This window comes from Malania oleifera, chromosome 3, assembly GCF_029873635.1.
Source record: "Malania oleifera isolate guangnan ecotype guangnan chromosome 3, ASM2987363v1, whole genome shotgun sequence".
Classification (NCBI taxonomy): domain Eukaryota; kingdom Viridiplantae; phylum Streptophyta; class Magnoliopsida; order Santalales; family Ximeniaceae; genus Malania; species Malania oleifera.
In genome coordinates this window covers 18,457,378-18,473,312 of record NC_080419.1, presented here as the reverse complement: position 1 = coordinate 18,473,312, position 15,935 = coordinate 18,457,378, and the positions used below count along the sequence as shown (strand labels likewise).

Here is a 15,935-nt window from a genome sequence, read left to right as displayed (position 1 = left end):
ATATCCAACATATGCTTATTCGCTTAGAGATTGCATAATGAACTGATGTGAGATTGGAAAATAAAAGCTATACAAATATAATAATTTGTGAAAAGGTCACTCGTGTAAAAATTTCAATTTAATATAAAATGTGTCAAGAAAAAACTTAGCCTCTTACTTGACATAGCTGAGGTGTGCTCGACATCAGGCTCCATGTTAAGGTAGCATGAAGAGAAGGCTTGTCATGGGCTATCTTGTGGATTTTATACAATACTCCATGTTGCTAAGAAGGAAGCACAAAATATCTCACTCAAACAGTTGTTGAGGTGCCCCCATGGATGCTCAGTATGGTAAAAAACAAACGTGGTTGGGCTTGGTCTTTGACTACATTGCTATACCAGCCAAGTTCAATTATGTTTCAAGATGTGTGAAGGATTACATCAAAACAAATATAATATTGTGACTCATGACTCTGCTTATGAGTGAGAATTAGATTTGACCAGGCCATAACTTGCATTCTTCTTCCTGAAGGGGTTTGGTGGGTTTTTAACATCTGGCAACATTCTAGTCATGGCTTAGTGCCTTGTTGACACATGTTGGTCGCGTCCATCACAACCTAGGCATTTGTAGTCGTCAACTACAAACCTTTGACAATCGTGAGTGTCAAATATGTTATATTGACATGTTTTGTGCCTGATATGCCAGAGAATTCATATGTGCTCTTGATGTGTCGAGTGTGTTTCCTTTGATTCGGAAGTTTTGCTTCTGTAAATGTTTTGCTTGGGATAATAGACCAAAGATTTTAATTGTGGGAAATGGGTTGGACCAAGTGAGACTTGGTGCCTTCATAGTAGACAGAAATTTGTAGAAAATGTAGACCTTGCGACACGTACTCTTATAGGTAGAAAAAGCAGATTGTAAGACAATGACCATGTCCATTATACTGCCAGCCTTGGACATAGCAGTACAACAGGACTCAGGAGAAGAACTTCTAATTGATATTGAAAGAGAATAGCACCAAGTTTTCACTTCGTCCTGTTATATGTGTGCCTCTTCCTTTGCAAAGACATATTTCGATACCCACACATTCTTTCTCCTATTCAAACAAAAATGTAGCCCCAAATTTTATTTATCAAAAATGAAACAGCCACATTGCAACAGCAAGGGGCAGTAATCTCATAGGCAATGTTAATGAGTTTCAGCATCAGTAGCCTGCTCTGGCATGATTACGGTTGCCAACATGCCATTAAGTCCCATCTCACCCACCCACTTGCAAGACTGACACAAAGGCAGAAATATAATTTTGTTTATTGCATTACTATTGCTGTGTTTAGCACTTGCATGGATCAATTTTCCAACCATCATCTGCATCCTTCATGTGAGAGAATATAAATAAGCAAAGAACAGCGACCTTAGGAGCAAACTAAGTGGCAGCATCACCCTACTCACGTTTCCAAATAAAAGAAGACAGCATATGAGGTATCACTTATTCATACGATTTGGAATACATCTTCCCCAACACAAAAAAAAATAAGAGGCGGGGAAAAAAAAACAACACCACACACACACAAACAGAGATGCAGCCAAGAGTATGCACATGCACAAAACCAATTACCCCTAGACACAAATAAAAGCACTAACAGGTGTCCTAACATAGAGAAGGGGTTGACATTATAGTTTTTGAGTAAAGATGCCTCAGAAATACCTATTAGAGCCACAACGTAAAGCACATGGTTTTATTAACATCTGAGTCCCACAAGTCATGTACACATAGTTTTCACAGAAGTATGTTCGCATAGAAACCAATCACATACAGGAAGCCATAGTTGGTCTTATTACATAATAATGCATCACAATTCACAGACATTGTTAATAAACTTCACATGGAAGCAGAGCTCTCTGAGACAAACTTCACTGATATACTGTTGACACAGTGGCGCTCATCTGTAGGTGTGGAGAATCCCTCCCCTTTAAATACATGACCCAAATGACCACCACAAGCTGCACATGTAATTTCAGTTCTACGACCATCTGGGTCCGGCTGAAAATTTTCATTTTTTGTTTACAAAAGACCAATTAATAGAGACCAATTTAAGAAAATAAAAGTAACACAAGGAGAGACTATAAAGAAACTCACAGATCGATTTATGGCTCCAGGGAGACCCTCATAGAAAGCAGGCCAACCACAGCCAGAGTCGAATTTGGTTGTAGACTTATAGAGAGGTGTCTCACAACCAGCACAGTTATAGATCCCTTCATAAAAAAATTTGTTGTATTCTCCAGTCCCTTTTAACCTGTACATTGTCAAAAGCTAAGCACAAGGGCAAAAACCAAAGCTTGTGTTTATACAAGACTCATGGTGAAACGGCATACAGAAGAGCATTTGTTGAGGTTGCATCCAATTTGTTAATGGGTAATTAGTACACAACAGTTGACACAATAAAAAAATAATGTAATTAATGGATTTTTTAGCGCCCAGTATTCATAATTAACCATGAATGCTGCCAAGAGGGGAAATAGAAAAGATAATCACCCAACGCATAAGGAAATCCTATACCAGAGCCTAAGCCTCAAAGAAAACCCAAGCCCCATGAGTTTGGCATAACATATAACAAAAGAAATAACACAAGCTACGCCTTTATCGAATCTCTCCCCACTGCTTACAACCCATGCCCTCGGGAGTAAAAAAGGGTTAAGATTTAACCACATTCGTGTGGACACTCCCTGCTACTCAGAAAATAAAATGATTATGCACAAATAAGGAGATGAGACATCATTCATCATGTTGGTGAGAACGCCTTGGTATTACAATTAAAAGGAAGTTACCTATTATTTGTTAAATCAATAGATTAGAATTTAATATTTGGACTGGAACATTTTAATTCTTTACACAAAAAATACAGAACTAGAATAATACTAACAGATTTCATTCTTGAGAATATAACGAACCGTAAGGCTCAAGTTGACTGCTCTACAAAACACAGGAAAAAAAAAATAAACTGAAAGAAAGCCATCAAGCAGTAAGAAAATGCTATATGAATGAAGATAAAAGAAGATATGGCTTCTACAAATGGAGCATGATGTGCACAATGAACTTAAAAAATTGAGTATGGCCATCCTAGAAAGGAAGATTCCCTTTTAGAAGAGTCTTTAATTGGTTAATTATGTATTCAAATAAAAATAATAGACCAATATATCAAATCAAGTTATCCAGCCAGTGGTGGACTCAGGGTAGCAACATCCAAAAATTTTATATGGCTATAATTTCAAGATTTTTCATTAACATTCTATTATTGCATCCTTAATATTTTTCCCTGGTCCATTTAGATGCTTATTGAGATTAGGCAGCACAGTTTAGAGAAGGTGCGTTGTCCTTCCAAGTCCCACCTATCAAATTAAGTTTTTGTATTCTGTTTGAGAGCATGATTCAGATTTTGGATTTCAATTTTCGTGATTTCAAATAAATTCAGCATAATATTATAGTGCATTTTGTTAATACGCAAACTCCAAGTTCCCAAACATAGGGTCAAAATTTTTGAAAGTTGATATCATAAACCAAGCGTGAAATCGAAAATTCCTTTCTTATTTTAATTATACAAATCAAAAGCTAGCAAAAGAAACAATGCTACAGCTCTGTGCAAGAATAAGTTCGCAAAGTAGAGCGCAGATGTCGCCAGAGGAACAAAATTAACTGAAAGGCAAGGGTGACCTAATTAATATTATTAGAATCCTCATTCAAAAATGCTTAAGATCATCAAGCCAATAACACATTGTGACATTGTCTATTGTCAACATGGATGGTCAGCTCACAATGCATCATGACATTCCATCATTAACTTCTGCAGATTTCTGACTTTGGGTGCATACTATTGTTCTCCTCGTCATCAAGACTGTCCTCTACCTAGAATTCTTAACTTTTTCCCACCTTGACTAGTCTCATAATTACATCAGCTTAGTAATCTTGACTTACGGGTTTCCGGATGAGGTCTTACAAAGATGATGTAACTCAATCTGCTTAATAGGTGGGTCATAAGCTTCAAAACGGGAAGGATGGCCTTCCTGCTTAGAATGGTTAGTTTTTCTTCCCTTTTTCAACATGGAATTCAAACTCCATCAAGTGTTCTTGCCATAGAGCTGTTTCAGGCCTAATTCAGGCTGGGATGAGAAATGACCAACATCAACATATTGTCGGATTTCTACAAGAACTTGGATCTCAATAAATAATGTCTCCAAATGAGCTAATGTAATATGACAATAAGCTCTCTTGGGCTGTGTGGTTCTTTTCTCTTCTACTTCAGTCAAGTTGTGACTTTCAAATGCAACAGTCATCTTTCTTGCAAAAAAACTCCCCATAGAGGGAAATTGGAGGCATGTTTCTAAATTTTGAAGGGCTTGGTCACATCTCAAAATACTCATACTGGGTCCACTTTTATTTTCTATTTGAGATCATTAATAACATAATACAACCCAGTGCCGTTTCTGTCATTTCTTTGAAACATTTTTACTGGCACCATTCCCCAAAAATAACCGTCCAGGAATCTTTGGTAGTAGTTGGCAAATCTAAGGAAGTGGATCATAGTTCACTTGTAAAGATAGGTGGTTTCCACTCAAATATTCTCTAGACTTCGTGCGAATCCATTTTTATATGCATTTTACAATGACACGTACCAAGAATTTGATGCGTTTCTATGCAAATGTGCATTTCTCCACGAAGAAAAACTGTTTCTCTGAGCTTGTTAAGAATTCAACGCAAATGTTCTTCTTCCTTTTCTTTTTTTGGTTTTGATAAAAACAATATCATAAAGGCAGACAAGCATAAATTGTCAAGGTATTTTAGGAAAACTTGGTTCATGAGAGTACAAAAAGTGGTACGTGCATTGGTTGGTCCAAAATACATGACAAGAAATTCAAGATGCTCCATATCAAGTAAAAAGCACAATTTTCCATCCAAATTGTGAACTTGATGGAACCAACCTCAGATCCATTTTAGTAAAGTATTTGGCATTACTTAGTTGTTAAATAGGTCTATAATCATGCAGATGAGATACTCATTCTGTTGGCTAACTGGGCTTTTCAATCTTATTTTGATGATAACAAAATGAAAGATGTTTTAACATGTGTTGTTGAGTAGTTTTATTTCAGGATCAAGCCAAAGGACACTCATGGTTAATCAGGGAAGCAAGCTGTAAATCAAAGACAATCAAATGAAAGCTTCTCAGAACATTGAAGAAATAAAAGACACATGAAGAACTTAAAGGCTAAGCAGGTCTTGAAGTAAAGACTGAACCTCAAGAAGTTGCAAGACTTAGTGATTAAGGAGATCATGCTTAGAAGGATATTTGTAAGTACTTCAAGTCATTACTATTTAGATATGTGAAACTCCTTAAGATACAAAGACTTAGAGACCAGAATTTGCAAAACCCTTGAAAATGTTTTCGAAAAGTTCTATTTGAGTTTTTCAAGTAAACTACATTTTAAAAAATATGAAATAAAAAATATTTGAAAAGAGAGGACTGTCCAGCCAACTGACTCGATGAACTGAAAATACCCAGCCGAGTGACAGTACCCAGCCGACTGACCATTTTGAACATGGTTCAGTCATCCGAAACTGTCCAGCCGACTAACTCGATGAACTGAAAACACCCAACCGACTGACAGTACCCAGCCGACTGACCATTTTGAACGTGGTTCAATCAGCCGACTGACAATTATTTTTTGAAGAGACAGAATGGTATCAGTTGCCTGTCCAGCCGACTGACTAGTACAAAAAGTGACCCAGTCGAGTGAGTCAGCTGACTGACTCTGCAGAAAATTTTTGAATTTCAAACTTACGGGAAGTTTTCAAAATTGATTCTATGATTTAATATCTTTTGAAAAGTTACCTAAATGCTCCATGTTAAATGAGAAAACTTTTCTTTAAAAAGTCTATAAATACCTCCCTTGCTCAATGAAAAAAGACGCTCAAGCAATACACACTTTCTACGCTAAAGTTCTCCTAAAGTTTATACTTGCTCGCACTCTTGCTGGGGGAAACTCTACAAAATTGCTGGTTGATTAAAAAGCTTGGGTTCTAATTTGCATCTAAAATCTAAATATCAATTTGAAAGAACCATTAGTGACTTCTAAACCTTGAGCTTCACATTTTCTATTTACTTTTTGTTTTGAAATACGATTAGAAATTTAACTTGTACAACTTGCTCTGTGTTTGTGAGTGTTTTTGTACGCAGATATCCATTCCTTTCTACTAGATTTTTGACAGTTCAAGGTATAGTTGGATCGTTGCACCAAGCATAAGTTGTTGCTTGGAGAGGTTTCTCTTCCTGAAAAAGAGGTTGGTTGTTATAAAGGTTTTTGTTCCACCCGGAAGAAACAAGGTACAGTGAAATCCTTAGGTGGTTGACCTAAGGCGAGGACATAGGCTGGGGTAAGCCGAACCTCGTAAAAACAGCGATGTCATTCTCTTTCCCTTACTCTCTTTAAATTCCAGAAAAAATATAAACTGTGTGAATGTTGTAATTTTTTCAATTATAAAAACAACATTTATTGGAGGTTAAATAAACTAAAGCCTAATTTGTTCTTGGGTTTGCGGAAACCGAAAGGGAGTATGTTGGTTAATCAATATTTTGTGGAAACCGTAAGGAAGTACGTTGATTGGTTAACAACTCAAAACCTATTAGCTGAAGGTTTATTTGAATTCTGATTTTGGAAAGAGTGATTCGATGTTATTTTAATCTTCAGTTCAAAGGCCAACTACAGGATTTACACATTCATATACAGGGCTACTGAATATTGCAAAGCTGATATTGATTACTTGTATGGTGTTTGTTTGGTTTGAATAGTTAATCAATTGGTTGTGTATGTTCTAGTTGCAGATTGAATAGAAGAAGTAAGTGTTTGTGTCAATTGCCTAATCAACAAAAATATAAGAAGTTTTTAAAAGATTGTAAAAAGTCAAAAACTCATAAAAAGACTCTAAGGAATTTTAAATAACCCAATTCACCCCCCCCCCCCTCTTGGGACTACACCTTAGGTTTCAATTGGTATCAGAACCAGGTTATAACAAATCCTAACAAGTAGTTATAGAAAGATCTAATGGCATACATAGGAGTAGCTCCCTTCGGAGAGGGTCAATCCTCAACCCGGCCACCCATCTTTTGTGGTTTGAATTATACTTTTTGGAAACAGCGTATGAGAATATATCTTCAAACTATGAATTGAAAAGCTTGGGAGGTTGTCACGGATGGTGACTTAATTCCCCTTAAACTAGTAGATGGAAAACAAGCTCCTAAGGAGAAAAAGGACATGACCGAAATTGATCACAAAATGCTGCAAGTTAATTCTAGTGCTATGAATGTTTTATATTGTGCTTTAGATATGAATGATTTCAATAGAGTCATGGCTTGCAAATCAGCCAAAGAAATATGGGACAAACTTGAGGTAACCTACAAAGACACTATAGATGTTAGGGATGATAGGATTGATATGCTTACAAGCGAATATGAAGCTTTTAAGATGAACCCAGATGAATCTATAACTAGCATGTACACTAGATTCACTCACATAATAAATTTCCTAAATGCCTTAGGAAAAACCTACACTACCTATGAGATGATAAGAAAAGTTCTTAGAGGGCTGCCACCTATATGGGAACCAAAGGCCACTGCAATAACGGAAAATAAGGACCTTAAAACCACTTCTTTAGATGAACTAATAGGTTCTCTACTCACATATAAAATGTCACTGAATGAAAGGAATGGTAAAACAAAAGCTCAAGAATCTATAGCATTCAAAACTTCAAAAGAAAAACTCTAGTAGTGAAGAAGAGATGGATGAAGATGAATTAGCCTTCATATCTAAGAAACTTGCAAAAATCCTTAGAAGGAAAAACAAATTCAAAAGAAAAAACCAAAACTCTGAATCAAATGAAGAAGAAATTAGCAAGAAGAAATCAAGAAATAAAATTCCTACGTATTATAATTGCAACAAAGCTGGACATATAAAACCGGAATGTCCACTACTTAAAGAAGGATTCCAAAAAGAAAAAGGCAATGAAAGCCACTAGGGGTAATCTAAGTACAAGTAATTCCGATGATGAATCAAGTGACAAAGAGGTTGTTTGCTATATGGCATAGGATGACGATGAAGAACATTGTTCCTCGTCCAAATCGGATAATGAATATGACAGTGATTCATCTAATGAATCCGATGATGAGAGTATGACATCTTATGAAGAACTTCAAAATGATTTATTCAAGGTTCATAAGATGTTAATGTGACTAAACGATACACATCATTGAAAAACAAGAATGAAGGAGTTATGAAAGAATTAGAAGCTAAAAATCTTACTGAAAAGGAAAAAATTTGAAAATCAAGAAATTAGAAAGTAAGAATGAAAAATTGATGAAAGAAATAGACGATCTAGGACTCCAAACTATGGAAATTGAGAAAGACATATATATTTCTAAATTAAAAAGTAAAATCAATAACTTGTCTCAAGAAATAGTGAAATCACAAGTGAATGTTGATGGAAAGAAAGATATAGAGATAAATGATCTCAAAAGACAAATAAAAGACAAAGAAAAGATCATTTACAATTTTACTAGAGGGAAAGAAATTTTTGACAAAATAATTGGATCACAGAGAATGTCCCTAAACAAAGAAGGCATAGGATTTAATGGAACTGAGAATAAAAGAAAAAAGAATCTCTACATGGGATACTTTACAAAAGCCTCAAAAAATTATGCTAGCACCTCTTCTAATGCCTATACTCACACTATATGCTACCTATGTAAGAAGAAGAGACATATAAAGTTTGAATGTTCATTAAAGAGGAAAGATGTGAAAATTAAACAAGTTTGGAAAGTAAAAGAATCTTCTCTTGTTAAACCATCTATACCCAAGAAAATATCGGTACCAAGATAAAAGTCAAGTTCATAAATCAAGGACTCCATAGATGTTAGGTATTCCTTTTAGAAATTAGGAAAGAAACTTAATCACATCTTCTACAAGGATATTGAACCGGTTTAAATGAAAAGATGAGTTTTAAGAAGCCTAATGATGCTTATCATATTAAAACTAATAAAAATTGTTGGCCTCAATCAATGAATGAATCGTACAAGGTTCAAGTTAAAAAACATTAAGATTTGCAAAGCAAATTTTGGAGTTCATATGAAATCAAAAGAAAAGAAAATCTGAAGCAAATTGAGCTAATTGCTTAAGTATTTTAAAGAAGAGAGCTTGACAAAGAAGTGGTCAGCCAACTGACCATAAGATCAGTCGACTAACTGAACAACACCTTTAAGGAGAAAGGATAGGTCAGCCGACTGGATAGAAGCTCAGCCGACTGACTGATTGTAAAATTTTTTTAAAACAAGTTTGAAATGAAATACTTGAACAATATAACAACAATCCAAGCAAAAGTATAGTACAATGCACATGATAATGATAGACTTCATGCTTATGTGATATGCAATATGCTACATTTGTATATCTTGAAATTGGTATTTTGAAATCTTTAAAGACAATGAAAATATTAATGATTTATAGCTCACTATATTTTGAAAATCTGAGAATAAAGTTATTAAGCATGATTTAGAAACATGAATTTTGAATTGACTTGATTAATTCTTGACCATGTATGCTTATGATGGATCACATGGATAAATGAAAAATTGACATCTATGAGCAGTGCATGATATGACATCAACATTAGTATCTAAGAAGTATATTGGTATCCATGAATATATCAATTGGAATTTGAGCAAGACAGCATAATTATGAGCAGGTAATGATATTGATGATATTGACACGCCATTGGTATTTGATATTAGTATCCATGAGCACATACATGATATGAATCAATATTTGAACCATGGTATGATAAAAAGCATAATTGGTATCAAATCTGAATGTATTAAATTCAGAGGGAGTATTATGACTCATTGCTTGTAGTATGATTTTTCCCTAATTTTTTATGTCAAAAGAGGGAAAGAATGATGAATTATGAATGATAAATATGACTTTTGAAGTATTTTTTACAAATATGAATGTTGTACAACATATGCTTGATTGTAAATTTAAAGATGCCACAACACATGTGCAATATGAATGACAAATATGAAATATGCATGACTATTTGACTATCGAAGCACACTATATATACTATATTGCAATATATTAAGAAGTGTGTGTGAACATATGTTCATTTGAACTTAATCTTTTTGATATCTTACTCTTTTTGATTGACGTCAAAACGGGGAGAAGTATTGAGCAAAAATTGAGTATGATATTGAAAAATTTGAACATGATATATATATCAAAGGGAAGAGGGAGAAGTATTTGATATTGAATAATCTTGAACTTAAATGATGTAATGAGCATGATATTGTATGATATTGAAATTGGTCTTGAAACTACAAATATTGTTAAAATAATGCTTAATGTAAGGGGGAGTCTTTTTAAGGCTTACTCAAATTTTTACTCCTTATTTATCATCATCAAAAAGGGGGAGAATGTTGGCCTAACTGGGCTTTTCAATCTTGTTTTGATGATAACAAAATGAAGGATGTTTTAACATGTGTTGTTGAGTGGTTTTATTTCAGGACCAAGCCAAAGGACACTCATGGTTAATCAGGAAAGCAAGCTGTAAATCAACGACAATCAAATAAAAGCTTCTCAGAACATTGAAGAATAAAAGACACATGAAGAGCTTAAAGGCTAAGCAGGTCTTGACGTAAAGAATAAACCTCAAGAGGTTACAAGACTTAGCGATTAAGGAGATCATGCTTAGAAGGATATTTATAAGTACTTCAAGTCATTACTATTTAGATATGTGAAACTCCTTAAGATACAAAGACTTAGAGACCGGAATTTGAAAAACCTTGAAATTGTTTTTGAAAAGTTGTATTTGAATTTTTCAAGTAAACTACATTTTAAAAAATCAGAAATAAAAAATATTTGAAAAGAGAGGATTATCCAACCAATTGACTCAATGAATTGAAAATACCCAACCGACTGACAATGCCCAGCCGACTGACAGAAAACCTACAACAAAGTTAACTGTCTAGTCGACTAACTCAATGAACTGAAAACACCCAACCGACTGACAATACCCAGCCGACTAATCATTTTGAACGTGGTTCAGTCAGCCGACCGATAATTATTTTTTGAAGGGACAGAATGGTGTCAGCCGCTTGTCCAGCCCACTGACTAATACAAAAAGTGACCTAGTCGAGTAAGTCAGCTGACTGACTCTGCGGAGAATTTTTGAATTTCAAACTTACGGGAAGATTTTCAAAATTGATTCTATGATTTAATATCTTTTGAAAAGTCACCTAAATGCTCAATGTTAAATGAGAAAACTTTTCTTTAAAAAGTCTATAAATACCTCTCCTACTCAATGAAAAAGACGCTCAAGCAATATACGCTTTCTACGTTAAAGTTCTCCTAAAATTCATACTTGCTCACACTTTTACTCGAGGAAACTCTACGAAATTGCTGGTTGATTAAAAAGCTTGGGTTCTGATTTGCATCTAAAATCTTAATATCAATAAGAAAGAACCATTGGTGACTTATAAACCTTGAACTTCACATTTTCTATTTAATTTTTGTTTTGAAGTACGATTAGAGATTTAACTTGTACAACTTGCTATGTGTTTGTGAGTATTTTTGTATGCAAATATCCATTCATTTCTACTTGATCTTTGACGGTTTAAGGTATAGTTGCATCATTTGCACCAAGCATAAGTTGTTGCTTGGAGAGGTTTCTCTTCCTGAAAAAGAGGTTGGTTGTTGTAAAGGTTTTTAAGTGCTTCATAATCAACACACAGCTACAAACTCCAATGTTGTTTCTTTTAGAACTCCAGAAGGTGCACTGAAGGGAGCTTTAGAGAGTCAGATAAAGCAGACTTCCACCAATTTGTTCAACTAGTTTCAAAATTCTACTACTATTGAGAGCATCATTTGAAGTAGGGCTTAAATAGGTGGTTTCACTCTAGGGAAGAGTTCAATTTCATGATCCATCATGCTTCGAGGCAGTAGCACCTTTGAAAGTTGGTCAAACATCACTTCTCAAAATTCTTGTAGCTCTTTTTGTACCTCAAGAGGCATACTTCCATATCCAATTCTCTTATACCACGAGAAGGGCTAAGTATGTTCTATGTTGGCTCTCTTATTTTCAACCCTTACTGGAATAGAAAGGCTGAATAAAGCTTCTATTTGTACTCACGGTTGTACATAGTGCACATAGCTTGTCTCCTAATATTAAAGGGCAATTGATTGTTGCTGCAAGAATGGCCAGAGCTACCATTAGAAAATCCTTATATCCTATACAAATTTAAATTAATCTAATCGAGCCAATGTTAAGTCTATGTGCTCAAATCATGGTCCCAAGACTCCCAACTAGCATATCACCTTTAAAGTGACTCCAACTGTGGACTTCCCCCGAATCATAGTTTCAATTGTTGGGCTTCTGCATCAACCACAAAGTTGTGGAGTTGCTAGTGGCACCCATGTCAACCATTGCTTTAGTACTTTTCCCATTCAAAACCAAGTCGACATGCATCTTGCTCTTCTCTAAGGTTGTGTCGAGACTAAGCTGCCACTTGATGGCTCCCAAAAATCTTCAAGACCCAAGACTGTCCTACTTCTTTGTCTCATCTTGTGCTTGCATACCCTCTCCTCTCGAACTGCCTTTATGGCATTCAATTGTTTCTTGTGTAGGGGTTCAGCTGATTGATGGGAAATGCAAAGATGACTACACTTGTTTTGTGTGGATAGTAAGGAGCGAACTCTATTTTCATTTTTTATTTTAAAATATTTCATTTATTTTTATTGGCTAATATCTTTACCATTTTACAGTATTAGTGTTTAGGAAAGTAGTATTTTGGTTTATTTCATATACTAGATTTAGTTTTCTTGTTCTCCAAGCACTATAAGCACATATAAGGCCTCCTATGTAATAGTTCTATTCAAAGATGAACTACAATTGTTATATGAGGATGTTGGCCCTACATCAAACCTTTTTATGCTTTTTTTAGCTCAGGCATTAGGAAACCAATATGTCTATGCAATCATACTGCAAATTACATCCTTTAAGTACTACATATTTACACAATGATCCCCAATCCATATTCACTCCCCCACCCCAAAGAAAAAGGGACACTAAAAAAGCAGCACTTAGCTTCTTTGCCATAGGCATAGGCGGATCAATGTAGTCATGAGTGTGAGCTGTAAAGCCCACTCAAAAGGCCAAAGAATCCTGCACACACAAGTAGTTATTTTTTTGGGAGTTGCACCCACTCAAGTTGCTTGCAAGGGGTTCATGTTTAAAATAAAATAATTGGGCAATACAAATTTCTCCTAACCTTTGGCAAAAAGACACAAACATTCCTTAAGGTTTCATAAATTCTATGTAGTGACCTCGGCTAAGATTTGGTAAAAAGATGCGAACCTTCTTAAAATCCTGTGGAACTTCTGAACATTTGATTTTTTGGACACTTTTACACCCTCTAATAATTTATCTGAAAGCCTAGAAAGGGGGTATACATTCTCAAAAATTGGGATCTTTCAGCCAAACCTTAAGGAAGGTCGATGGACTTTTTGAAACATCAGGGGATGTCCACACCTTTTTATCAAACCTCAAGCAAGGTTAGTGGCTTTTGTCCAAAACAATTTAAGGGTTTCTTAAAATGTTTTGAAAATTTTGAGAAAGTGGTTTAGATGTGAGCAATGTTGCACATTAATTGAAAGATAGGGAGAATGAGCATTGTGGATTAGATGGCGGTGGCTGCCTCTGCTGCTTTGTCTAACTAAACTTTCATTATTTTTTTTTTTTTTCTTTTAGATTAATATTAAAAAGAAAACAAGTCTAAATTCTCATTATTGATGAAAGCCTCCAATGGCTAGAGGTCCTCGGCTCCGCCACTGCGTATAATGTTACACCAACACGGACCAATAATCAAACTTATCCACGGGGTATGTAGTCCTCAAAAATCAGAATTATTTAAGAGAAATTCTACATCTCAAGAAATGAGAAAAGTTGTCCACTAAATCATACTCCTTTCCAGACTTCATTTTTTTGCAAGGAGGTCAAGACCTTATATCTCTTACATCAACAGTCATTATTGTTAATCCACTACAAAATTAACGTCTGGGTGCAATTGTTTTTGCCTTTGCATTCTGAAATGAACTGCTCCTCCGTTCAATAAACCATGTATTTCATAATTCACAGCTCTCTCAAGTATCATCTAGGTCTCATGTTCTTGCTCCCTCAGCCAAAACAAATTTTTGTTCCCTTTAGGGTTTCAACATGCCATCTTCAAGAATAGTTCAACCACATAAATGCACAGCAATGTTCAAGAAACTGCCCTAAAACAGCCAGGAGATATGGCCTTGCATTGGGATGAGCTCTGGAAATAAGTAATTTACATAGAAGCCACTCATAGATAGGTTATTTAAAAATAAATAAAAAATAAAAAACATATGAAGTTTGTATTCAACAGGGAATCAGAACAAATACTCAAAAAAAAAAAAAAATCAAGAAAAAAAATCCTCACTTGTGGGCAAAATCAAGAAGCCATTACAACCAAGTACATCAACACACCAAACATCAGACTGAAGAAAAAATTGAAAGACAGCAGGGAATCATCAAAATCACTGTAATAAACGAATCAACAGAAAAGCAAATGAACTAAATAAAAACCAGTTCCTGCAGTGGGAAAAAAAGTAAAACAGAGAACACCGTAACGATGATATTACTCTGTGCCTTTCTGACGTAGAATCCGAAACTGCTCAGGAGAGAGAATAGCGCGCCACTCCTCCTCTGACTTCAGGACCCGAGCATCGGCAGCCATGGCTACTACCTACTCTCCACAAGGACCAACAATACCTGATGCAAGTCTTGAACTGTACTTGCTACCAATAGAAACTGGGCATGATTGGAGTTTGGAGAAACTATTTTCTGGGAAAATGAACGTGGCGAAATTTTCGCAAAATGGTTCCCTACGCATGGGTGGTGATTTGGGCCCCTAAATGAAAACATTTTCTTGGGAAAAATGAACGTGGCCGGAAAATTGGGCAAAATGGGATCCCTTACTCTTACTAAAGTTGTAGGTCTTCCATGGATACGCATGTTCTATAGTCTTTTATTTTAAAATTTTTTTTACAAATTATTTTAAAAAATAAAAATTAAATAGTATGTTATGAAATATAGGTCGATGTCTCATATGTCAACTATGAACCTACCCTATATACCTACACTAATTCATGTCTCATGTGCACCTATCTCATATGTTTGTGCTCATAAAGTGTATATCACCTCATCTTCCACTCTTTTGATTTTCCCCCTAATAAATACTTAACTATCACCCACCCTTCTCATTTGGGACACATTTGATGCTTTCATGTAAGCAGACATATAGTGAGGCTAAGAGAAAATGAGACACAAAGTGAAGAAATGATGAAAAAAAGATAGAGATATCTTACACAAGGTCGGTTCCATCTCCTATTGTAATTCTTCTCGTGATAGTGAAGTTTTAATCACATCTGCCCATGGAGTAAGTATAATCGAACCACGTAAAATTTATGTCTTATCTCTATTTATTTTCTACATTCTTATAATACGTTATCAGCACGAGACTCTAACCAACTGACATATTTCTTTAATTCTTCTTTAATTCTCGAGACTCTAACCGACTAATATATTTTTATATATTTATACCGCCTTAATGGACGGTTTTATTTTTTTTATACCACCTTAATGGTCAGTTTTATTTATATACCGCATATATATATATATATATATATATATATATATATATATATATATCTCCACAAGAGATGGTATAATAGTCCTCCTGAATAGGCAATATATTTAAATTTTTCATTTATGTATTTAAATCTCCTAAAGAGATAGTCCTCCTGTAGAGTCAATATATCTAAATTTCCCGTCTATATTT

The 15,935-nt window shown here is 35.0% G+C and overlaps 1 protein-coding gene across 1 annotated transcript; it reads right to left on the bottom strand.

Annotated features, from left to right (window-relative positions):
* Positions 1-1,687: 1,687 nt before the first annotated feature.
* Positions 1,688-15,097, bottom strand: LOC131150986 (peptide methionine sulfoxide reductase B5-like). Its single transcript, XM_058102121.1, has 3 exons — positions 14,737-15,097; positions 2,117-2,273; positions 1,688-2,020 (listed from the first exon to the last, which is right to left on the bottom strand). The coding sequence occupies exons 1-3, from the start codon at positions 14,829-14,831 to the stop codon at positions 1,859-1,861; spliced, it is 414 nt and encodes a 137-aa protein (XP_057958104.1). The 5' UTR covers positions 14,832-15,097; the 3' UTR covers positions 1,688-1,858.
* Positions 15,098-15,935: the final 838 nt, after the last annotated feature.